Source organism: Salmo trutta, chromosome 23, assembly GCF_901001165.1.
Source record: "Salmo trutta chromosome 23, fSalTru1.1, whole genome shotgun sequence".
In the NCBI taxonomy this organism is placed as follows: Eukaryota; Metazoa; Chordata; class Actinopteri; order Salmoniformes; family Salmonidae; genus Salmo; species Salmo trutta.
Window position 1 is genome coordinate 1872732 of NC_042979.1, and position 25924 is coordinate 1898655.

At 43.3% G+C, this 25924-nt stretch overlaps 1 protein-coding gene across 2 annotated transcripts in view; it reads left to right on the forward strand.

Annotated features, from left to right (window-relative positions):
* Window positions 1-25924, forward strand: part of LOC115159081 (calmodulin-regulated spectrin-associated protein 1-B) — a 167902-nt gene that overhangs the window by 21274 nt on the left and 120704 nt on the right. For both annotated transcript variants that reach the window (XM_029708458.1, XM_029708457.1), the window contains exon 3: window positions 16524-16786. In XM_029708458.1, the coding sequence (XP_029564318.1) occupies window positions 16524-16786 (263 nt within the window). The remainder of the gene's footprint in view (window positions 1-16523; window positions 16787-25924) is intronic.

Genomic DNA, 25924 nt, shown 5'->3' on the forward strand with positions numbered 1-25924 from the left:
GCATACCCACCGCAAACTTCCGGTGAATTTACTAAATTACTCACGATAAACGTTGATCGGCACCAGCAGGCTCGTAAGCATTCAAACAGCACTTTCGTGCGTTTTGCCAGCAGCTCTTCGCAATGCTTCAAGCATTGCGCTGTTTATGACTTCAAGCCTATCAACTCCCAAGATTAGGCTGGTGTAACCGATGTGAAATGGCTTGCTAATTAGCGGGGTGCGAGCTAATAGCGTTTCAAATATCACTCGCTCTGAGACTTGGAGTAGATCCCCTTGCTCTGCATTGGTAACGCTGCTTCGAGGGTGGCTGTTGTCGATGTGTTCCTGGTTCGAGCCCAGGTAGCAGCAAGGAGAGGGACGGAAGCTATACTGTTACACTGGCAATACTAAAGTGCCTATAAGAACATCCAATAGTCAAAGGTATATGAAATACAAATTGTATAGAGAGAAATAGTCCTATAATTCCTATAATAACTACAACCTAAAACTTCTTACTTGGGAATATTGAAGACTCATGTTAAAAGGAACCACCAGCTTTCATATGTTCTCATGTTCTGAGCAAGGCACTTAAACGTTAGCTTTCTTACATGGCACATATTGCACTTTTACTTTCTTCTCCAACACTTTGTTTTTGCATTATTTAAACCAAATTGAACATGTTTAATTATTTATTTGAGGCTAAATACATTTTATTGATGTATTATATTAAGTTAAAATAAGTGTTCATTCAGTATTGTTGTAATTGTCATTATTACAAATACATTTAAAAAAATCGTCCGATTAATCGGTATCGGCTTTTTTTGGTCCTCCAATAATCGGTATCGGCGTTGAAAAATCATAATTGGTCGACCTCTAGTATCCTTGTATAACCACCATCGAGCTGTAGGCCTAAGAGCGTCTCCTGTTTAGTCTTAATACCGTAACTTACTTAGGCCTATATTTCAATATATAGGCTACTGTATCAATCATTAATTCGTTCATGCCATCAAACAGCATATGAGACGTTCATGCTTTTTTTATTTATGTATTTTTTTTAACCTTTTTAATTCAAATTCGTATTTGCAATGACGGCCTACCAAAAGGCAAAAGGCCTCCTGCGGGGACGGGGGATTAAAAATAAAAAATGTATAAAAAAAGTTTTGCGAGGTAATTGAGGTAATATGTACATGTAGGTTGAGTTATTAAAGTGACTATGCATAGATAGTAACAGAGTAGCAGCAGCGTAGAAGGGGGGGCAATGCAAATAGTCTGGGTAGCCATTTGATTAGATGTTCAGTCTTATGGCTTGGGGGTAGAAGCTATTTAGAAGCCTCTTGGACCTAGACTTGGTACTCCGGTACCGCTTGCCGTGCGGTAGCAGAGAGAACAGTCTACAGTCGTGGCCAAAGGTTTTGAGAATGACACAAATATACATTTTCACAGTCTGCTGCCTCAGTTTGTATGATGGAAATTTGCATGTACTCCAGAATGTTATGAAGAGTGATCAGATGAATTGCAATTAATTGCAAAGTCCCTCTTTGCTATGCAAATGAACTGAATCCCCCAAAAACATTTCCACTGAATTTCAGCCCTGCCACAAAAGGACAAGCTGACATGTCAGTGATTCTCTTGTTAACACAGGTGTGAGTGTTGATGAGGACAAGGCTGGAGATAACTCTGTCATGCTGATTGAGTTTGAATAACAGACTGGAAGCTTCAAAAGGAGGGTGGTGCTTGGAATCATTGTTCTTCCTCTGTCAACCATGGTTACCTGCAAGGAAACACGTGCCGTCGTCATTGCTTTGCACAAAAAGGGCTTCACAGGCAAGGATATTGCTGCCAGTAAGATTGCACCTAAATCAACCATTTATCGGATCATCAAGAACTTCAAGGAGAGCGGTTCAATTGTTGTGAAGAAGGCTTCAGGGCGCCCAAGAAAGTCCAGCAAGCACCAGTACCGTCTCCTAAAGTTGTTTCAGCTGCGGGATCGGGGCACCACCAGTACAGAGCTTGCTCAGGAATGGCAGCAGGCAGGTGTGAGTGCATCTGCACGCACAGAGGCAACGACTTTTGGAGGATGGCCTGGTGTCAAGAAAGGCAGCAAAGAAGCCATTTCTCTCCAGGAAAAACATCAGGGACAGACTGATATTCTGCAAAGGGTACAGGGATTGGACTGCTGAGGACTGGGGTAAGGTCATTTTCTCTGATGAAGCCCCTTTCTGATTGTTTGGGGCATCCGTTAAGAGCGCTACCATCAGTCCTGTGTCATGCCAACAGTAAAGCATCCTGAGACTGTTCATGTGTGGGGTTGCTTCTCAGCCAAGGGAGTGGGCTCACTCACAATTTTGCCTAAGAACACAGCCATGAATAAAGAATGGTACCAACACATCCTCAGAAAGCAACTACTCCCAACCATCCAGGAACAGTTTGGTGATGAACAATGCCTTTTCCAGCATGATGGAGCCCCTTGCCATAAGGCAAAAGTGATAACTAAGTGGCTCGGGGAACAAAACATTGATATTTTGGGTCCATGGCCAGGAAACTCCCCATACCTTAATCCCATTGAGAACTTGTGGTCAATCCTCAAGAGGCGGGTGGACAAACAAAAACCCACACATTTTTGACAAACTCCAAGCATTGATTATGCAAGAATGGGTTGCCATCAGTCAGGATGTGGCCCAGAAGTTAATTGACAGCATGCCAGGGCGGATTGCAGAGGTCTTGAAAAAGAAGGGTCAACACTGCAAATATTGACTCTTTGCATCAATTTCATGTTATTGTCAATAAAAGCCTTTGAGACTTATGATATGCTTGTAATTATACTTCAGTATTCCATAGTAACATCTGACAAAAATATCTAAAGACATTGAAGCAGCAAACTTTGTGAAAATTAATATTTGTGTCATTCTCAAAACTTTTAGCCATGACTGTATGACTAGGGTGACTGGAGACTTTGCCAATTTTTAGGGCCTTCCTATGACACCGCCTGGTATAGAGGTCCTGGATGGCAGGAAGCTTGGCCCCGATGATGTACTGGGCTGTATGTACTACTCTCAGTAGTGCCTTGCGGTCAGAGGCCAAGCAGTTGCCATACCAGGCAGTGATGCAACCCATTAGGATGCTGTTTTGGGTTTTAGGCTGGGTTTCTGTACAGCACTTTGAGATATCAGCTGATGTAAGAAGGGCTATATAAATACATTGGATTTGATTCTCGATCAGATCTGACGACCCATGCCAAATCTTTTCAGTCTCCTGAGGGGGAATAGGTTTTGTCGTGCCCTCTTCACGACTGTCTTGGTGTGCTTGGACCATGTTAGTTTGTTGGTGATGTGGACGCCAAGGAACTTGAAGCTCTCAACCTGTTCCACTACAGCCCCGTCAATGAGAATGGTGGCGTGCTCGATCCTTCTTGTCCTGTAGTCCACAATCATCTCCTTTATCTTGATCACGTTGAGGGAGAGGTTGTTGGCCTTGCACCACACGGTCAGGTCACTGACCTCCTTCCTATAGGCAATCTCGTTGTTGATCAGGCCTACCACTGTTGTGTCACCTGCAAACTTAATGATGGCGTTGGAGTTGTGCCTGGCTGTGCAGTCATGAGTGAACAGGGAGTACAGGAGGGTACTGAGCACGCACCCCTGAGTGGCCCCCCGTGTTGGGTATCAGCGTGGCGGCTGTGTTGTTACCTACCCTTACCACCCTTTTTCCACATTTTGTTACGTTTCAGCCTGATTCTAAAAATGTTTCCCTCATCAATCTACACACAATACCCCATCATGGCAAAGCGAAAACACATTTTAGAAATTGTATCAAAAACAAAAAACAGATACCTTATTTACGTAAGTATTCAGACCCTTTTTGAGAATCGAAATTGAGCTCTGGTGCATCCTGTTTCCATTGATCATCCTTGATGTTTCTACAACTTGATTGGAATCCACCTGTGATAAATTCAATTGATTGGACATGATTTGGAAAGGCACACACCTGTCTATATAAGGTCCCACAGTTGCCAGTGCATGTCAGAGCAAAAACCAAGCCATGAGCTGGAAGGAATTGTCTATAGAACTCCGAGACAGGATGTTTTTCAGCGGCAGGGACTGGGAAGCTAGTCAGGATCGAGGGAAAGATGAACGGAGAAAAGTACAGAGATCCTTGATGAAAACCTGCTCCGGAGCGCTCAGGACCTAAGACTGGGGTGAAGGTTCACCTTCCAACAGGACAACGACGCTAAGCACACAGCCATGACAATGCAGGAATGGCTTCGGGACAAGTCTCTGAATGTCCTTGAGCGGCCCAGCCAGAGCCCGGACTTGAACCTGATCGAACATCTCTGGAGAACCCTGAAAATAGCTGTGCAGTGACGCACCCCATCCAACCTGACAGAGCTTGAGAGGATCAGCAGAGAAGAATGGGAGGAACTCCCCATATACAGGTGTGCCAAGCGTGTAGCGTCATACCAAAGAAGACTCAAGGCTGTAATCACTGCCAAAGGTGCTTCAACAAAGTACTGAGTAAAGGGTCTGAAGACATATATAAATGTGATATTTCAGTTTAAAACCTATTTTTGCTTTGTCATTATGGGGTATTGTTTGTAGATGAGGGACAAAACAATTTATTCGATTTTAGAATAAGGCTGTTACATAACAAAATATGGAATAAGTCAAGGGGTCTGAATACTTTCCGAATGCACTGTATTAGAGGTCTACCGATTAATCGGAATGGCCGATTAATTAGGGCAGATTTCAAGTTTTCATAACAATCGGTAATCAGTATTTTTGGACACCGATTTGCCGATTATATTATTATTTTTTTGCACCTTAATTTAATTAGGCAAGTCAGATTAAGAACACATTCTTATTTTCAGTGACGGCCTAGGAACGGGGGTTAACTGCCTTGTTCAGGGGGGATTCGTTTTTGCAACCTTCTGGTTACTAGTCCAACGCTCTAACCACCTGCCTTACATTGCACTCCACGAGGAGCCTGCATGGCAGGCTGACTACCTGTTACGCAAGGGCAGCAAGAAGCCAAGGTAAGTTGCTAGCTAGCATTAAACTTATCTTATAAAAACAATCAATCTTAACATAATCACTAGTTAACTACACATGGTTGATGATATTACTAGTTTATCTAGCGTGTCCTGTGTTGCATATAATTGATGCGGTGCCTGTTCATTTCTCATCGAATCACAGCCTACTTCGACAAACGGGTGATGATTTAACAAGCGCATTTGCGAAAAAAGCACTGTCGTTGCACCAATGTACCTAACCATAAACATCAATGCCTTTCTTTAAAATCAATACACAAGTATATATTTTTAAACCTTTATATATAGTTAATATTGCCTGCTAACATGAAATTGTGTCACTGCTCTTGCGTTCATTGCACGCAGATCAGGGTATATGCAACAGTTTGGGCCGCCTGGCTCGTTGCGAACTAATTTGCCAGAATTTTACGTAATTACGACATACCATTGAAGGTTGTGCAATGTAACAGGAATATTTAGAGATGCCACCCGTTAGATAAACTATTGACCGGTTCCGTATTTCACTGAAAGAAAAAAAAGTTTTGTTTTCGAGATGATACTTTCCGGATTCGACCATATTAATGACATAAGGCTCGTATTTCTGTGTGTTTATTATATTATAATTAAGTCTATGATTTGATAGAGCAGTCTGACTGAGCGGTGGTAGGCACCAGCAGGCTTGTAAGCATTCATTCAAACAGCACTTTCGTGCGTTTTGCCAGCAGCTCTTCGCAATGCTTCAAGCATTGAGCTGTTTATGACTTCAAGCCTATCAACTCCCAAGATTAGGCTGGTGTAACCGATGTAAAATGGCTAGCTAGTTAGCGGGGTGCGCGCTAATAGCGTTTCAAACGTCACTTGCTCTGAGACTTGGAGTAGATCCCCTTGCTCTGCATGGGTAACGCTGCTTCGAGGGTGGCTGTTGTCAATGTGTTCCTGGTTCGAGCCCAGGTAGGAGCGAGGAGAGGGACGAAAGCTATACTGTTACACTGGCAATACTAAAGTGCCTATAAGAACATCCAATAGTCAAAGGTATATGAAATACAAATCGTATAGAGAGAAATAGTCCTATAATTCCTATAATAACAACAACCTAAAACTTTTTACCTGGGAATATTGAAGACTCATGTTAAAAGGAACCACCAGCTTTCATATGTTCCCATGTTCTGAGCAAGGCACTTAAAATGTTAGCTTTCTTACATGGCACATATTGCACTTTTACTTTCTTCTCCAACACTTTGTTTTTGCATTATTTAAACCAATTTGAACATGTTTAATTATTTATTTGAGGCTAAATTGATTTTATTGATGTATTATTTTAAGTTAAAATAAGTATTCATTCAGTATTGTTGTAATTGTCATTATTACAAATAAAATAAAATAAAAAAATTGGCCGATTAATCGGTATCGGCTTTTTTTTGGGGGCCTCCAATAATCGGTATCGGCGTTGAAAAATCATAATCGGTCGACCTCTACACTGTATATTAGCAGAACACTGCTTCTACAGTATTCTGTGAAGTATGGTTCTACATGGAACTTTTACACTTGAAAATTATCAAAACACTTTGTTCATCTATATAAATTACTTTGTGGTGACTAGCTACAAGTGTTAGCATCGTACCTTGAATGGTTGAGCTTTCCCGTCCGTGGTTGAAAGACAGTGGGTACAGAACCCGGTTTCAACCGGTCCCCATTGTAGTCAGTGGCCACAAAGTGATCTCTGGACTCTGTCAACCGCAGATGGTGAATGACTTCAGTTGTTGTGTCGACACCATAAGCAGAATGTCTGATTACCTGCACCCATGCATGACAAAAAGCTGCATCGCTGTCAGGAAAAGAGTAGAAATTTGTGGTGTATTTGTACCTGACCGGAACATTATTACACCCGGGTACAATGCACTTCATTTTGGCCAGCGTCACTCAGCTACTCGACTATGAACATTATTCTCCTAGGCTTACTTTACTTCAGAGATTACTAACTGCTAGCCTAGCTAGCTACCATCTTTGTTTACTTCTTTTCATTCTGATTTACTTCTTGAAGACCAATACTAAGACACTCCTAGAATAGCATCTACTGGATTATAGACTATATGGAAGACCTTTTGACTATTACGAAGGAGGTTTTTGTTTTTTATACTTTTTACATTAAACACATTTATTTGGCAATTCAATGCCGAGACGCCGATCGTTGGTTATTTAACAATAAATACACAGTTTTTCATGCATGTTAGGTAATTTCAGCAATTAATTTGTTTCTCCATTGGAAGATCAATACTCTGTGCTTGGTCGGTTCTGGCTTCTGAGAAAGGACACGAGGATGACGGCTGACCGGCCAAGCACATTGTCACAGAGACTCACCTGGTGTTTGTGTGTGACCTGGCCAAGTGTTTGTGATGCAGTCCTCATAGTAGTAATGTCATGAGACTAGAGTATTATGATACATAACTAGGCCTATTTTTGATTTTTTTATGGGATAAAGTAAAACAAGACGTGGAGTTACTCTATTCTTACTTAAGAACCTGCTTTATTTAAAACCTTTGCTAAGTTTGTAAAAAATGTAAACAAAATGTGAGACAGCATAAGGGAATTCAGTCCACGTAAAGTTTTGTTTCCTTGCCATGATACGAGTATCGTGACAACACTACTGTGGAGAAACCCCCCTGTGCATGGGGTAAAGCCACAAACCTATGTGTTATTTGTCTTATAGCCAAAAGAACGAAAGATTCAAACTGAGGTATGATCCTGGTGCAGTTTCTGGCTTTTTCCCTTTGTCATTGAAGAGAGGTGTGGTCTATTGTCACAGTGAAGTGAGCTTGTCCTTTGGGTCATTCCACCTCAAAAAGCCCACGAAAGGTTTTCGACACCCACCATATCAGATTGTTCTGAAGTTGTTTCTGTACTTAGTAACAAATACGATTAGCGTTCCTAAAACATTATTTCATTGAACTATAATTTTATCTGAGAAATAAGCTAATTGATTGCGTCCAAAATGGCCTTTTTAATCAATAGGATTCGGAGAACATTAAATATGTATAGTACCCAACTTCCAATTTGGACCAAACTTATTCCTACCAATGAGTAAGACATGAGGAATCCCCCCCTAAATTGTCAAAAGCCACCCACAAACCCTCCACACCCCATGCCAATCCCACCTCAACAACCAGTGTACAGTATAATTTCTCTATGTTTGACAAGTACTATGAAGCTGTGGCTTGGAGTATTGCTTTTCTACCCCCTACTGTTCAGAGAAATTAGTCATCGAAGTCACTTGCATTATTTACCATATAATGAGAACTTACCAGGTTTTGACCACAAGATGCCGCTGTTCCTGCTATACCAGCACACTCTTTTATCCATTTTGCTGGTTTATTAAATAGACCACATGTCCTTTGCAATTTTGGATAGAAAACCAATAGATTTGTCTCATCATGAAAAGAAATTGTGGTCATCCTCACAATTTAAGCCAGTCCTTCATGAAAGTAGTTCAGTTTTTCCTAATAGCAACCTAACACCACTCTCCTTGAATAGTCCAACAAGTGGCCACTCTCTGAGAAGGCAGTCCCTATGCAATTCTCATATGAGACTTTTCCTACAATCCCTAAACTTTGATGGAGAAATGGGCTAGGGACTAAAATGTTGTGACAACACTAATAAAATAATGAATTGCCTGGCAGTCTTATGTTTTTCAAAACAGCTCTATATGCATTGTGATTAGTGACATTTACCATTTAAACCCAACCCAATACCATTACAATTGCAAAACACTATACAGTTTGTGTTTATGACACAATTTATTTTCATCATGAGCCAAATCTATTAGTTTTCTATCCAAAGTTGCAAAGAAAATGTTGTGATCTATTTTAATAACACATTTTAAAAACGCTTTAAGCATAAAATGACATTCTAGACAATTCTGTGCTTCCAAATTTGTGGCAACAGTTTGAGGAAGTCTTTTTCCTGTTTCAGCATGACAATGCCCCTGTGTACAAAATGAGGTCCATACAGAAATGGTTTGTCGAGATCTGTGTGGTAGAACTTGACGGGCCTGCACAGAGCTCTGACCCCAACCCCATCCCCTTTGGGATGAATTGGAACGCCGACTATGAGCCAGGCGTAATCGGCCAACATCAATGCCTGACCTCACTAATGCTCTTGTGGCTATATGGAAGCAAGTCCCTGCACCAGGTTGTTATAGCAGCAAAGGAGGGACCAAGTCCATATTAATGCCCATGATTTTGGAATGAGATGTTTGACGAGCAGCTGTCCACATACTTTTGGTCATGTAGTGTATTTCTTTTGAGTATTTTTATTTTTATGAATATTTGTAGCGACTTTTTAAGTAAATACCTGCAGTCAACTTGTGCAATATGTTAGGAGATAAATATTGCATTCTTCATTTCACCTGTCACATAATTTTTCATTATGAAGCTTAACGGTAGTTCCCAGTCACTTACTGTTGTGCAGAGAAGTGATCTAGTTACGGTATGGAATTCACAACTAAATGTTTGTCAGCTAGATATCTTATAACTATTAAGTTAACTGTCTAAAATGTGCTAAATGCTCTGCAGTTGTGTATTTGGTTTGAGAATTTAGTAACTAGTTAGCTTCATCCAAAATAAAGTTTTGCTTGGTAACAGCAGACCATTCCCCTTCGTGGATCAGAAGCGTTGCTGTCTAATATTTGTTTTGTGCGTGCAGCAAACTGTGTAGCATTTTTGAGTTACTTGTATAGCTTCATGAGCTCAGATGTCTGTCCTGCAAATACTTTAGGCCAGAGACTATATAAAATGTTTGCAATGAGCTTGTTAGCATTTAGTTAGCATTCTCTATGGGATTTTATACACACTTGTTAAGATTGCTAACCTTTTGATTACAATAGCACCCCTTGTGTTCAGTGTCGGTATTACTAAATATTCCGGTATGGCACAAGGCCGGTATGATATGACAATTCATACCACCCAATTCTAATGATTGTGTAATTGATTCACTCATGGCTATTTCTGAAAAATGTATGTACAAAAATTATAGTGTAATCATATTGAACTCAAAATATGCCAGATGATTGAACAGAGCAGTAGCTGAGTTTATCTGTCTGGATCATGACAGATCATGGCTTTGGCTAATATGGCTTTTTTTTTGCCATGGTATTATTTTGGTATTGAGTATCGTGATGGTATCGAGTATTGTGGTACTAAACCTGGCAGGAAGTGGCAGTTATAGGTGTTAAAACGCAAAATCCTCCCCCCTCACTCATCAACACCACCTTGTTAAAAAGTCCTGGGGAGAACCCTATTAATGCCTCATTAGCTTAGTTCAACTATCTAACCCCATCACCCTTCAGTCTGTCTATGAATTTGAGTGTTTACATTTCTCCAGCCACATCCCTCAGTTTTTTTTAATAAAATTACACTGAACAAAAATATAAATTATACAATTTTAAAGATTTTACAGTTATAGTTCATATAAGGAAATCAGTCAATTGAAATAAATTATTTAGGCCCAAATTGATGGATTTCAGATGACTGGGAATACAGACATGCATCTGTTGGTCGCAGATAACTGAAAGAAAAGGTAGGGGCGTGGATCAGAAACCAGTCAGTACCTGGTGTGCCCACCATGTGCTTCATGCGTTGCGGCACATCTCCTTCGCATAGAGTTGATCAGAATGTTGATTGCGGCTTGTGGCATGTTGTCCCACTCTTCAAGGGCTGTGCGAAGTTGATGGATATTTGCGGAAACTGGAACACACTGTCGTACACCTCGATCCAGAGCATCCAAAACATGCTCAATGGGTGACATGTCTGGTGAGTATGCAGGCCATGGAAGAACTGTGACATTTTCAGCTTACAGGAATTGTGTACAGATCCTTGCGACATGGGGCCTGCATTATCATGCTGAAACAGGAGGTGCTGGCGGTGGATGAATGGCACGGCAATGGGCCTTAGGAACTTGTCACGGAATCTCTGTGCATTGAAATTGCCATAGATGAAATGCTTTTGTGTTCATTGTCCGTAGCTTATGCCTGCCCATACCATAACCCCACTGCCACCTTGGGGCATTCTGTTCACAACGATGACATCAGCAAACCGCTCACCCACACAATGTCATACACGCTGTCTGCCATCTACCCAATACAGTTGAAACTGGGATTCATCCGTTTCATTAAGAGCACACTTCTCCGGCATGCCAGTGGCCATCAAAGATGAGCATTGCCCTCTGAAGTCAGCAATGACTCCAAACTGCAGTCAGGTCAAGACTCTGGCAAGGAGTCAAGCCCTCTGATGAGCTTCCCTGAGATGGTTTCTGACAGTTTGTGCAGAAATTCTTTGGTTGTGGAAACCCACAGTTTCATTAGCTGTCCGGGTGGCTGGTCTCAGACAATCCCGCAGGTGAAGAAACAGAATGTGGAGGTCTTGGGCTGGTTCGGCATACTGCCAAATTCTCTAAAATGACGTTGAAGGCAGCTTATGGTAGAGAAATTAACATTACATTTTCTGGCAACAGCACTGGTAGACATTTGTAGTTGACTGTAGTGTTAATCTAGGCCTCCTCTGGAGTGTGCAATTGTCTGTGTCTGTCAGACCTGGGTTAAAAAAGACATGCATTTTAAATACTTATTTTATGTATATTTGAGCATTTTCATATAATGTGGACTTATCAGCTAGGCTACTTCTATTTTAAGTATTTTTCAGAGTGAGTGTTCAGTAGTCACCATGTACAGGGTTGCAGGTGTGATTGCAGGGCACAGTGGATATCTTAGGCTCCGAGCTCCAACATACAGGACTAAGTGAAATAAAATAATGAAAATTATAATAAAAAAACAACAATAGAAATAGCACTATATCCATTATAACTGTAGTAGTGATGAATAATAATTGACAGAGCTATTTCCTAATAATTTTCCCTAAATACTAGTTAAGGGATTTGAAAATCCTGACCCACCTCCGCCATTATCCATCTCTGGCCACACAGTTGAGGCGGTGTCCAGCACCAAAGCGCTTGGTGTGACATTCCAAGCCAACCTAAAATGGGACACAAACATCTCCGACATTACCACCGAAGGCTCTTCATGATGAACCATCTTCGCCACTTCAACCAAAAACCTGACAGTCTACACTTGCTTTGTCCATCCAGTGCTAGAGTAACAAAATCATCATGGGCCCCACCTTAATCTCCTACGACTGCATGCAATGACCTGGGCTAGCAGTCTTCGGTGTCCCACCGCACCCACCTCCGCAGATCCTTTGCCCAGAAGCTTGCAAAATCCCATGATTACCATAAATGGCTGCCTCAAACGAGAAGCCATGCCAGTGGCAGATCTACCCGATCCAGTCACAAACTGAACCTTCCCCCTATTCGGAATGACATGATAAAACGGCTTCATGCCTTACTTTGTGAAGCTGCTTAACTGTAATATTGAATACTACATCTCATATTTTTGGTATTTATTTACTTACATGCTGCAATTCAGCTTTTATCTGGAAATGTGTACAATTCAAATTAAACCATTAAATACAGGTGTATATATGTGAAAGTAATTGAAATACTTAAAATAGTATTTGAACCCAGGTCTGGTCTGTGTGTTACTCACTAATGTTCAGTCTCTGGACAATAAAGTAGACGAGCTCAGGGCGAGGATCTCCTTCCAGAGAGACATCAGGGACTGTAACATACTCTGTTTCATGGAATCATAGGTCTCCGGATATACTGTCCCCATCCATACAGCCAGCTGGGTTCTCAGTACATAGCACAGACAGGAATGAAGAATTCTCCAGGATTAAGAAAGGTGGTGGTGTATGTTTCATGATTAACCACTCATGGTGTGATTGTGATAACTCAAGTCCTTTTGTTCACCCGACCTAGAATACCTCACAATCAAAGAGAATTCTCTTTGGTTATAGTCACAGCCGTGTATATTCCTCTTCAAGCCAATACCACGATGACCTTCAATAAACTACACTGGACTTTGCAAACTGGAAAACATGTCCTGAGGCCACATTTATTGTAGCTGAGGATTTTAACAAAGCAAATTTGAGGAAGACACTACCGACGTTCTATCAACACATTGACTGTAGTACTCGCGCTGCTTAAACACTCGACCACTGTTACACCCCCTTCCGGGATGGCTACTAGGCCCTCCCCCTCCCTCCCTTGGGCAGTTCAGATCATGACTCCATTTTGCTCCTCCCTTCCTATAGACAGAAACTCAAACAGGGAGTACCCGTGCTAAGGTCTGTTCAACGCTCGTCTGACCAATCGGAATCCATGCTTGAAGATCGTTTTGATCACGCGGACTGGGATATGTTCGGGGTAGCCTCTGAGAATAACATTGATGTATACACGGACACGGTGACTGAGTTCATCTGGAAGTGTATAGGGGATGTTGTTCCTACTGTGACTATTAAAACCTACCCGAACCAATAGCCTTGGATAGATGGCAGCATTCAGGCAAAACTGAAAGCGCAAACCACCGTATTTAATGATGGCAAGGTGACTGGGAATATGGTCGAATACAAACAGTGTAGTTATTCTCTCCGTAAGGCAATCAAATGGGCAAACCGGCAGTACAAAGTGGAGTGGCAATTCAACGGCTCAGACACGAGACGTATGTGGTAGGGTCTACAATCACAGATTACAAAGAGAAAACCAGCCACCTCGCGGGCACCGCCGTCTTGTTCCTGTACCCAAGAAAGCAAAGTTAACTGAACTAAATGACTATTGCCCTATAGCACTCACTTCTGTCATCAAGAAGTGCTTTGAAAGTCTAGTCAAGGATCATATCACCTCCACCTTACCTGATACCCTAGTCCCACTTCAATTTGCATACCACCCCAATAGATCCACAGACGATGCCATCGCATTGCACACGGCCCTCTCCCATCTGGACAAGAGGAATACCTATGTACCAATGCCCCCGGTGATGCGTTGTGCAGACCTCACTACCCTCTGAAGAGCCTTACGGTTGTGGGCGGAGCAGTTGCCGTACCAGGCGGTGATACAGCCCGACAGGATGCTCTCGATTGTGCATCTGTAAAGGTTTGTGAGTGTTTTCGGTGACAAGCCACATTTCTTCAGCCTCCTGAGGTTGAAGAGGCGCTGTTGCACCTTTTTCACCACGCTGTCTGTGTGGGTGGACCATTTCAGTTTGTCCGTGATGTGTACGCCGAGGAACTTAACTTTCCACCTTCTCCACTACTGTCCCGTTGATGTGGATGGGGGGTGTTCCCTCTGCTGTTTCCTGAAGTCCATGATCATCTCCTTTGTTTTGTTGACGTTGAGTGTGAGGTTATTTTCCTGACATCACACTCCGAGGACCCTCACCTCCTCCCTGTAGGCCGTCTCGTTGTTGTTGGTGATCAAGCCTACCACTGTAGTGTCGTCTGCATTCATACATACAGTTGAAGTCTGAAGTTTACATACACCTTAGCCAAATACATGTCAACTCAGTTTTTCACAATTCCTGACATTTAATCCTCATAAAAATTCCCTGTCTTAGGTCAGTTAGGATCACCACTTTATTTTAAGAATGTGATATGTCAGAATAATAGTAGAGAGAATTATTTATTTCAGCTTTTATTTCTTTCATCACATTCCCAGTGGGTCAGAAGTTTACATACACTCAATTAGTATTTGGTAGCAGTGCATTTAAATTGTTTAACTTGGGTCAAATGTTTTGGGTAGCCTTCCACGAGCTTCCCACAGTAAGTTGGGTGAATTTTGGCTCATTCCTCCTGACAGAGCTGGTGTAACTGAGTCAGGTTTGTAGGCCTCCTTGCTCGCACACACTTTTTCAGTTCTGCCCACAAATTCTCTATAGGATTGAAGTCAGGGCTTTGTGGTGGCCACTTCAATACCTTGACTTCGTTGTCCTTAAGCCATTTTGCCACAACTTTGGAAGTATGCTTGGGGTCATTGTCCATTTGGGAGATCCATTTGAGACCAAGCTTTAACTTCCTGACTGATGTCTTGAGATGTTGCTTCAATATATGCACATAAATTTCCTACCTCATGATGCCATCTATTTTGTGAAGTGCACCAGTCCCTCCTGCAGCAAAGCACCTCCACAACATGATACTGCCACCCCCGTGCTTCACGGTTGGGATGGTGTTCTTTGGCTTGCAAGCCTCCCCCATTTTCCTCCAAACATAACGATGGTCATTATGGCCAAACAGTTCTATTTTTGTTTCATCAGACCAGAGGACATTTCTCTAAAAAGTACGATCTTTGTCCCCATGTGCAGTTGCAAACCATAGTTTGGCTTTTTTATGGCGGTTTTGGAGCAGTGGCTTCTTCCTTGCTGAACGACCTTTCAGGTTATGTCGATATAGGACTCGTTTTGGCTGATTTCTTTTGATTTTCCCATGATGTCAAGCAAAGATGCACTGAGTTTGAAGGTAGGCCTTGAAATATATCCACAGGTACACCTCCAATTGACTCAAATGAAGTCAATTAGCCTATCAGAAGCTTCAATAGCCATGACATCATTTTCTGGAATTTTCCAAGCTGTTTAAAGGCACAGTCAACTTAGTGTATGTAAACCTCTGATCCACTGGAATTGTGATACAGTGAATTATAAGTGAAATAATCTGTCTGTAAACAATTGTTGGAAAAATTACTTGTGTCATGCACAAAGTAGATGTCCTAACCGACTTGCCAAAACAATAGTTTGTTAACAAGATTTTTGTGGATTGGTTGAAAAACTATTTTTAATGACTCCAACCTAAGTGTATGTAAACCTCTGACTTCAACTGTAGGTATTCCTCTTGTCCAGATGGGTTAGGGTAGTGTGCAGTGTGATTGCGATTGCGTCATCTGTGGACCTATTGGGGCGGTAAGCAAATTGGAGTGGGTCTAGGGTGTCAGGTAGGGTGGAGGTGATAAGATCCTTAACTAGTCTCTCAACGCACTTCATGATTACGGAAGTGAGTGCTACGGGGCGATAGTCGATAGCTCAGTTACCTTAGCTTTCTTGGGAACAGGAGCTATGGTGGCCCTCTTGAAGCATGTGGGAACAGCAGACTGGGATAGGGTTTGATTGAATATGTCCGTAAACACCAGCCAGCTGGTCTGCACATGCTCAGAGGACGCACGCTAGGGATGACGTCTGGGCCGGCAGCCTTGCGAGGGTTAACACGTTTACATGTTTTACTCACGTTGGCCGCGGTGAAGGAGAGCCCGCAGGTTTTGATAGCGGGCTGTGTCAGTGGCACTGTATTGTCCTCAAATCGAGCAAAGAAGTTGTTTAATTTGTCTGGGAGCAAGACGTCGGTGTCTGCCAAAGGGCTGGTTTTCTTTTTGCAACCCGTGATTGACTGTAGACCCTGCCACATACGTCTCGTGTCTGAGCCATTTAACAGAATTAAATGTCAGGAATTGTGAAAAACTGAGTTTAAATATATTTGGCTAAGGTGTATGTAAACTTCCAACTGTATCTAACAACTATTTAACTTGACTGTATCTCTTTTTTTCTCTCTTCACCTCCCTCTCTGCATGTCTCTCTCTTCATCCCTCCCTCCTCCAGACCACATCCCAGAAGACCTATGTGACCCCTTCTACACGGACCAGTATGAGCAGGAGCACATCAAGCCGCCCGTCATCAGACTGCTGCTGTCAGGGGAGCTGTACTGCCGTGTCTGCGGCCTCATCCTGAAGGGCGAGCAGGCCTCAACTCTGCAGTCCCACCTGTCTGTCATCCAGGCCCTCTCCCGGAAAGGCATCTACGTCCTGGAGAGCGACAACAATCCAGTCTCTGACGGTGACCTGGACTGTAGCCCCATCAAGATGGTGAGTAGAACGTACTGGGCTGGATAGAGAGTTGTAGTTGGGGATTATGGGTTTGAAGTTTAGGACTGGGAAAGCTTGGTGTGGGAGGGTATGTCTGCGTCCATATTTGGGTTTGGCTTTTGGAGTTGTTTAATTTATCTCCCCCACAGTTTTATTGATACAAATGAAATAACCCAAATAAAATGTTGGTTTGTATACCAAATAGGAAATATCAAGCACTCTGGTAAGGTGAATGCACCAATTTGTAAGTCGCTCTGGATAAGAGCGTCTGCTAAATGACTTAAATGTAAACTCTGTTTTGTTTTTGTACTTTTAGTGCAGCAGCTATGCCTGGTGGTGTTTACAACAGTAAATGTGGTGCTACAGTGACAGTATTGTAAATCCTGTCAGCAGTAGGGGAACAATTGGGACAGGAAGGCCATCTATCTGCCTTGACCCTGCTTCTTGCCAAATTAGCAGCACAGCCACCAGCACTCTGTGTGTTAGTAAGAATTGTGACACATCGTGTACGTGTACTTTTGTTCTACTATACTTTAGGGGTGTAACCAGGGTTTGGTACGTATTGCGGTTTTTGAGTCATGGTTCGATTTCGGTACATCGGGAAAAATTAAATGCCAAAAGTTACCTCTTAAGGATCCGCCCCCTTTTTCAATTTCTATTTTTTTGTACCATCTTTGAAATGCAAGAGAGGCCATAATGTATTATTCCAGCCCAGGCATAATTTATATTTTGGCCACTAGATGGCAGCAGTGTATGTGCAAAGTTTTAGACTGATCAAATCAAATCAAATCAAATTTATTTATATAGCCCTTCGTACATCAGCTGAAATCTCAAAGTGCTGTACAGAAACCCAGCCTAAAACCCCAAACAGCAAGCAATGCATGTGAAAGAAGCACGGTGGCTGGGAAAAACTCCCTAGGAAAAACTCCTGAGAAAGGCCAAAAACCTAGGAAGAAACCTAGAGAGGAACCAGGCTATGAGGGGTGGCCAGTCCTCTTCTGGCTGTGCCGGGTGGATATTATAACAGAACATAGTCAAGATGTTAAAATGTTCGTAAATGACCAGCATGGTCAAATAATAATAATCATAGTAATTGTCGAGGGTGCAACAAGCACGTCCGGTGAACAGGTCAGGGTTCCGTAGCCGCAGGCAGAACAGTTGAAACTGGAGCAGCAGCATGGCCAGGTGGACTGGGGACAGCAAGGAGTCATCATGCCAGGTAGTCCTAGGGCTCAGGTCCTCCGAGAGAAAGAAAGAAAGAAAGAAAGAGAGAATTAGAGAGAGCATATTTACATTCACACAGGACACCGGATAAGACAAGAGAATACTCCAGATGTAACAGACTGACCCTAGCCCCCCGACACATAAACTACTGCAGCATAAATACTGGAGGCTGAGACAGGAGGGATCAGAAGACACTGTGGCCCCATCCGATGATACCCCCGGACAGGGCCAAACAGGCAGGATATAACCCCACCCACTTTGCCAAAGCACAGCCCCCCACACAAATTAGAGGGATATCTACAACCACCAACTTACCGTCCGAAGACAAGGCCGAGTATAGCCCACAAAGATGTCCGCCACGGCACAACCCAAGGGGGGGGCGCCAACCCAGACAGGAAGACCACGTCAGTGGCTCAACCTACTCAAGTGACGCACCCCTCCCATGGACGGCATGGAAGAACACCAGTAAGTCAGTGACTCAGCCCCTGTAAAAGGGTTAGAGGCAGAGAATCCCAGTGGGAAGAGGGGAACCGACAAGGCAGAGACAGCAAGGGCGGTTCGTTGCTCCAGCCTTTCCGTTCACCTTCACACTCCTGGGCCAGACTATACTTAATCATAGGACCTACTGAAGAGATAAGTCTTCAGTAAAGACTTAAAGGTTGAGGCTGAGTCTGCGTCTCTCACATGGGTAGGCAGACCATTCCATAAAAATGGAGCTCTATAGGAGAAAGCCCTACCTCCAGCCGTTTGCTTAGAAATTCTAGGGACAATTAGGAGGCCTGCGTCTTGTGACCGTAGCGTACGTGTAGGTATGTACGGCAGGACCAAATCGGAAAGATAGGTAGGAGCAAGCCCATGTAATGCTTTGTAGGTTAGCAGTAAAACCTTGAAATCAGCCCTTGCCTTAACAGGAAGCCAGTGTAGGGAAGCTAGCACTGGAGTAATATGATCAAATTTTTTGGTTCTAGTCAGGATTCTAGCAGCCGTATTTAGCACTAACTGAAGTTTGTTTAGTGCTTTATCCGGGTAGCCGGAAAGTAGAGCATTGCAGTAGTCGAGCCTAGAAGTAACAAAAGCATGGATTAATTTTTCTGCGTCATTTTTGGACAGAAAGTTTCTGATTTTTGCAATGTTACGTAGATGGAAAAAAGCTGTCCTTGAAGCAGTCTTGATATGTTCTTCAAAAGAGAGATCAGGGTCCAGAGTAACGCCGAGGTCCTTCACAGTTTTATTTGAGACGACTGTACAACCATCCAGATTAATTGTCAGATTCAACAGAAGATCTCTTTGTTTCTTGGGACCTAGGACAAGCATCTCTGTTTTGTCCGAGTATAAAAGTAGAAAATTTGCAGCCATCCACTTCCTTATGTCTGAAACACAGGCTTCTAGCGAGAGCAATTTTGGGGCTTCACCATGTTTCATTGAAATGTACAGCTGTGTGTCGTCCGCATAGCAGTGAAATTTAACATTATGTTTTCGAATGACATCCCCAAGAGGTAAAATATATAGTGAAAACAATAGTGGTCCTAGAACGGAACCTTGAGGAACACCGAAATTTACAATTGATTTGTCAGAGGACGAACCATTCACAGAGACAAACTGATATCTTTCCGACAGATAAGATCTAAACCAGGCCAGAACTTGTCCATGTAGACCAATTTGGGTTTCCAATCTCTCCAAAAGAATGTGGTGATCGATGGTATCAAAAGCGGCACTAAGATCTAGGAGCATGAGGACAGATGCAGAGCCTCGGTCTGACGTCATTAAAAGGTCATTTACCACCTTCACAAGTGCAGTCTCAGTGCTATGATGGGGTCTAAAACCAGACTGAAGCGTTTCGTATACATTGTTTGTCTTCAGGAAGGCAGTGAGTTGCTGCGCAACAACTTTTTCTAAAATTTTTGAGAGGAATGGAAGATTCGATATAGGCCGATAGTTTTTTATAATTTCTGGGTCAAGATTCGGCTTTTTCAAGAGAGGCTTTATTACTGCCACTTTTAGTGAGCTTGGTACACATCCGGTGGATAGAGAGCCGTTTATTATGTTCAACATAGGAGGGCCAAGCACAGGAAGCAGCTCTTTCAGTAGTTTAGTTGGAATAGGGTCCAGTATGCAGCTTGAGGGTTTGGAGGCCATGATTATTTTCATCATTGTGTCAAGAGATATAGTACTAAAACACTTTAGTATCTCCCTTGAGCCAAGGTCCTGGCAGAGTTGTGCAGACTCTGGACAATGAAGCCCTGGAGGAATACCCAGATTTAAAGAGGAGTCCGTAATTTGCTTTCTAATGATCATGATCTTTTCCTCAAAAAAGTTCATAAATTTATTACTGCTGAAGTGAAAGCCATCCTCCATTTGCGAATGCTGCTTTTTAGTTAGCTTTGCGACAGTGTCAAAAAGAAATTTCGGATTGTTCTTATTTTCCTCAATTAAGTTGGAAAAATAGGATGATCGTGCAGCAGTGAGGGCTCTTCGATACTGCACGGTACTGTCTTTCCAAGCTAGTCGGAAGACTTCCAGTTTAGTGTGGCGCCATTTCCGTTCCAATTTTCTGGAAGCTTGCTTCAGAGCTCGTGTATTTTCTGTATACCAGGGAGCTAGTTTCTTATGACAGATGTTTTTAATTTTTAGGGGTGCAACTGCATCTAGGGTATTGCGCAAGGTTGAATTGAGTTCCTCGGTTAGGTGGTTAACTGATTCTTGTCCTCTGACGTCCTTGGGTAGGCAGAGGGAGTCTGGAAGGGCATCAAGGAATCTTTGGGTTGTCTGAGAATTTATAGCACGACTTTTAATCTTCCTTGGTTGGGGTCTGAGCAGATTATTTGTTGCAATTGTAAACGCAATAAAATGGTGGTCCGATAATCCAGGATTATGAGGAAAAACATTAAGATCCACAGCATTTATTCCATGGGACAAAACTAGGTCCAGAGTATGACTGTGGCAGTGAGTAGGTCCAGAAACATGTTGGACAAAACCCACTGAGTCGATGATGGCTCCGAAAGCCTTTTGGAGTGGGTCTGTGGACTTTTCCATGTGAATGTTAAAGTCACCAAAAATTAGAATATTATCTGCTATGACTACAAGATCCGATAGGAATTCAGGGAACTCAGTAAGGAACACTGCATATGGCCCAGGAGGCCTGTAAACAGTAGCTATAAAAAGTGATTGAGTAGGCTGCATAGATTTCATGACTAGAAGCTCAAAAGACGAAAACGTCATTGTTTTTTTTTTTGTAAATTGAAATTTGCTATCGTAAATGTTAGCAACACCTCCGCCTTTGCCGGATGCACGGGGGGTTTGGTCACTAGTGTAACCAGGGGGTGAGGCCTCATTTAACACAGTAAATTCATCAGGCTTAAGCCATGTTTCAGTCAGGCCAATCACATCAAGATTATGATCAGTGATTAGTTCATTGACTATAACTGCCTTGGAAGTGAGGGATCTAACATTAAGTAACCCAATTTTGAGATGTGAAGTATCACAATCTCTTTCAATAATGGCAGGAATGGAGGAGGTCTTTATACTAGTAAGATTACTGAAGCGAACACCGCCATTTTTAATTTTGCCCAACCAAGATCGAGGCACAGACACGGTCTCAATGGGGAAAGCTGAGCTGACTACGCTAACTGTGCTAGTGGCAGACTCCACTAAGCTGGCAGGCTGGCTAACAGCCTGTTGCCTGGCCTGCACCCTATTTCATTGTGGAGCTAGAGGAGTTAGAGCCCTGTCTATGTTCGTAGATAAGATGAGAGCACCCCTCCAGCTAGGATGGAGTCCGTCACTCCTCAGCAGGCCAGGCTTGGTCCTGTTTGTGGGTGAATCCCAGAAAGAGGGCCAGTTATCTACAAATTCTATCTTTTGGGAGGGGCAGAAAACAGTTTTCATCCAGCGATTGAGTTGTGAGACTCTGCTGTAGAGCTCATCACTCCCCCTAACTGGGAGGGGGCCAGAGACAATTACTCGATGCCGACACATCTTTCTAGCTGATTTACACGCTGAAGCTATATTGCGCTTGGTGACCTCTGACTGTTTCATCCTAACATCGTTGGTGCCGACGTGGATAACAATATCTCTATACTCTCTACACTCGCCAGTTTTAGCTTTAGCCAGCACCGTCTTTAGATTAGCCTTAACGTCGGTAGCCCTGCCCCCTGGTAAACAGTGTATGATCGCTGGATGATTAGTTTTAAGTCTAATACTGCGGGTAATGGAGTCGCCAATGACTAGGGTTTTCAATTTGTCAGAGCTAATGGTGGGAGCCGTCGGCGTCTCAGACCCCACAGCGGGAGGAGCAGAGACCAGAGAAGTCTCGGCCTCCGACTCCGACTCGCTTAACGGGGAGAACCGGTTGAAAGTTTCTGTCGGCTGAATAAGCGACACCGGTTGAGCATTCCTACAGCGTTTCCCTCCAGAAGCCATGAGAAAGATGTCCGGCTGCGGGGACCGTGCGAGGGGGTTTATACTAACGTTACTATCTGTACTTGCTGGTGGCACAGACGCTGTTTCATCCTTTCCTACACTGAAATGACCCTTGCCTAACGATTGCGTCTGAAGCTGGGCTTGCAGCACAGCTATCCTTGCCGTAAGGAGATCGTTCTCCTGTATATTATGAGTACAACGACTGCAATTAGAAGGCATCATGTTAATGTTACTTAGCTTCGGCTGTTTGAAGTCCTGACGAACCATGTCCAGATAAAACCTCCGGGGTAGGAAAGTTGAATGAAAAAAAAAAGTTGAGTGAGGGAAAAAGTAAAAATATACGGTAATGAAAAAGTAAAAACCGTCAGGTAGCAAAGTAAAAACGCACAACAGCGTAAACAAGTCTGCAAGTTGTGACCGGAAGCAGGAAACAGGAAACAGGAACAGGAAACAGGAAAAAAAGTTTCTTGTTGTTGCCGATAACAGTGTAAACAGACTGATCCAATGAACCATTGCATTTCTGTTCAAAATGTTGTATCAAGACTGCCCAAATGTGCCTAATTGGTTTATTAATAACTTTTCAAGTTCATAACTGTGCATTCTCCTCAAACAATAGCATGGTATTCTTTCACTGTAACAGCTACTGTAAATTGGACAGTGCAGTTAGATTAACAAGAATTTAAGCTTTCTGACAATATCAGATATGTCTATGTCCAGGGAAATGTTCTTGTTACTGAAAACCTCATGCTAATCGCATTAGCGCACATTAGCTCAACCGTCCCGTGGGTGGAACACCGATCTGTGGAGATCCATAATTAATTTGACTTTATTTAAGAAAATCCAAAGTGTTGGTATTCCTGATTCCATATATGATCATGAGTCATATAATGCCTGATGAGAGCACAATCAGGAATACCAACACATTGTGAAATGGTTTGTTGAGATTGGTGTGGAAGAACTTGACTGGCCCTGACCTCAACTCCATTGAACACCTTTGGGATGAATTGGAACACCGAATGCGAGCCAAGCCTAATCGCCCAACATCAGTGTTCCACCTCACTAATGTTCTTGTGGCTGAATGGAAGCAAGTCCGCGCAGCAATGTTCCAATATCTAGTGGAAAGCATTCCCAGAAGAGTAGAGGCTGTTATAGCAGCAAAGGGGGGACCAACTCCATATTAATGCCCAGGATTTTGTAATGAGATGTTCGACAAGCAATATGACCAAAAGTGTGTGTGTGTGTGCGCGCATGCATGCATGCATGCATGCATGCATACATACATACATACATACATACATACATACATACATACATACATACATGCATGCATGCATGCATGCATGCATGCATGCATGCATGCATACATGCATACATGCATACATACATACAGTAACAGTAAAACGTTTAAACGCACCTACTCATTCAAGGGTTTTTCTTTATTTTTACTATTTTCTACATTGTAGAATAATAGTGAAGACATCAACACTATGAAATAACACATATGGTATCATGTAATAACCCAAAAATGCGTTAAACAAATCAAAATATATTTGAGATTCTTCAATGTAGCCACCCTTTGCCTTGATGACAGCTTTGCACACTCTTGGCATTCTCTCAACCAGCTTCACTTGGAATGCTTTTCCAAGAGTCTTGAAGGAGTTCCCACATATGCTGAGCACTTGTTGGCTGCTTTTCCTTTGATCTGCAGTCCAACTCATCCCAAACCGTCTCAATTTGGTTGAGGTCGGGGGATTGTGGAGGCCAGGCCATCTGATCAGCACTCCATCACTCTCCTTCTTGGTCAAATAACCCTTACACAGCCTGGAGGTGTGTTGGGTCATTGTCCTGTTGAAAAACAAACTATAGTCCCACTAAGCCCAAACCAGATGGGATGGCGTATCACTGCAGAATGCTGTGGTAGCCATGCTGGTTAAGTGTGCCTTGAATTCTAAATAAATCACAGACCGTGTCACCAGCAAAGCATCCCACACCATCTCCTCAATGCATCACTGTGGGAACCACACATGCTTGGCGGTTGGAACCCGAAATCTCAAAGGACAGATTTCCACCGGTCTAATGTCCATTGCTCGTTTTTCATGGCCCAAGCAAGTCTCTTCTTATTATTGGTTTCCTTTAGTAGTGGTGTCTTTGCTGCAATTCGACCATGATTGCCTGCTTCACGCAGTCTCCTCTGAACAGTTGATGTGGAGATGTGTCTGTTACTTGAACTCTGTGAAGCATTTATTTGGGCGGTTGGTAACTCTAATGAACTTATCCTCTGCAGCAGAGGTAACTCTGGGTCTTCCTTTCCTGTGGTGGTCCTCATCAGAGCGAGTTTCATCATTGCGCCTAATGATTTTTCCGACTGCACTTGAAGAAACTTTCAACGTTCCTGAAATTTCCCGGATTGACTGACCTTAGTGTCGTAAGGTAATGATGGACTCTTGTTTCTCTTTGCTTATTTGAGCTGTTTTTGCCATAATATGGACTTTGTCTTTTACCAAATAGGGCTGTCTTCTGTATTACATTACATTTACATTTAAGTCATTTAGCAGACGCTCTTATCCAGAGCGACTTACAAATTGGTGCATTCACCTTATGATATCCAGTGGAACAACCACTTTGCAATAGTGCATCTAAATCTTTTAGGGGGGGGTTAGAAGGATTACTTTATCCTATCCCAGGTATTCCTTAAAGAGGTGGGGTTTCAGGTGTCTCCGGAAGGTGGTGATTGACTCCGCTGTCCTGGCGTCGTGAGGGAGCTTGTTCCACCATAGGGGTGCCAGAGCAGCGAACCGTTTTGACTGGGCTGAGCGGGAACTGTGCTTCCTCAGAGGTAGGGAGGCGAGCAGGCCAGAGGTGGATGAACGCAGTGCCCTCGTTTGGGTGTAGGGACTGATCAGAGCCTGAAGGTACGGAGGTGCCGTTCCCCTCACGGCTCCGTAGGCAAGCACCATGGTCTTGTAGCGGATGCGAGCTTCAACTGGAAGCCAGTGGAGAGAGCGGAGGAGCGGGATGACGTGAGAGAACTTGGGAAGGTTGAACACCAGACGGGCTGCGGCGTTCTGGATGAGTTGTAGGGGTTTAATGGCACAGGCAGGGAGCCCAGCCAACAGCGAGTTGCAGTAGTCCAGACGGGAGATGACAAGTGCCTGGATTAGGACCTGCACCACTTCCTGTGTGAGGCAGGGTCATACTCTGCGAATGTTGTAGAGCATGAACCTACAGGATCGGGTCACCGCCTTGATGTTAGTGGAGAACGACAGGGTGTTGTCCAGGGTCACGCCAAGGTTCTTAGCACTCTGGGAGGAGGACACAATTGAGTTGTCAACCGTGATGGCGAGATCATGGAACGGGCAGTCCTTCCCCCGGGAGGAAGAGCAGCTCCGTCTTGCCGAGGTTCAGCTTGAGGTGGTGATCCGTCATCCACACTGATATGTCTGCCAGACATGCAGAGATGCGATTCGCCACCTGGTTATCAGAAGGGGGAAAGGA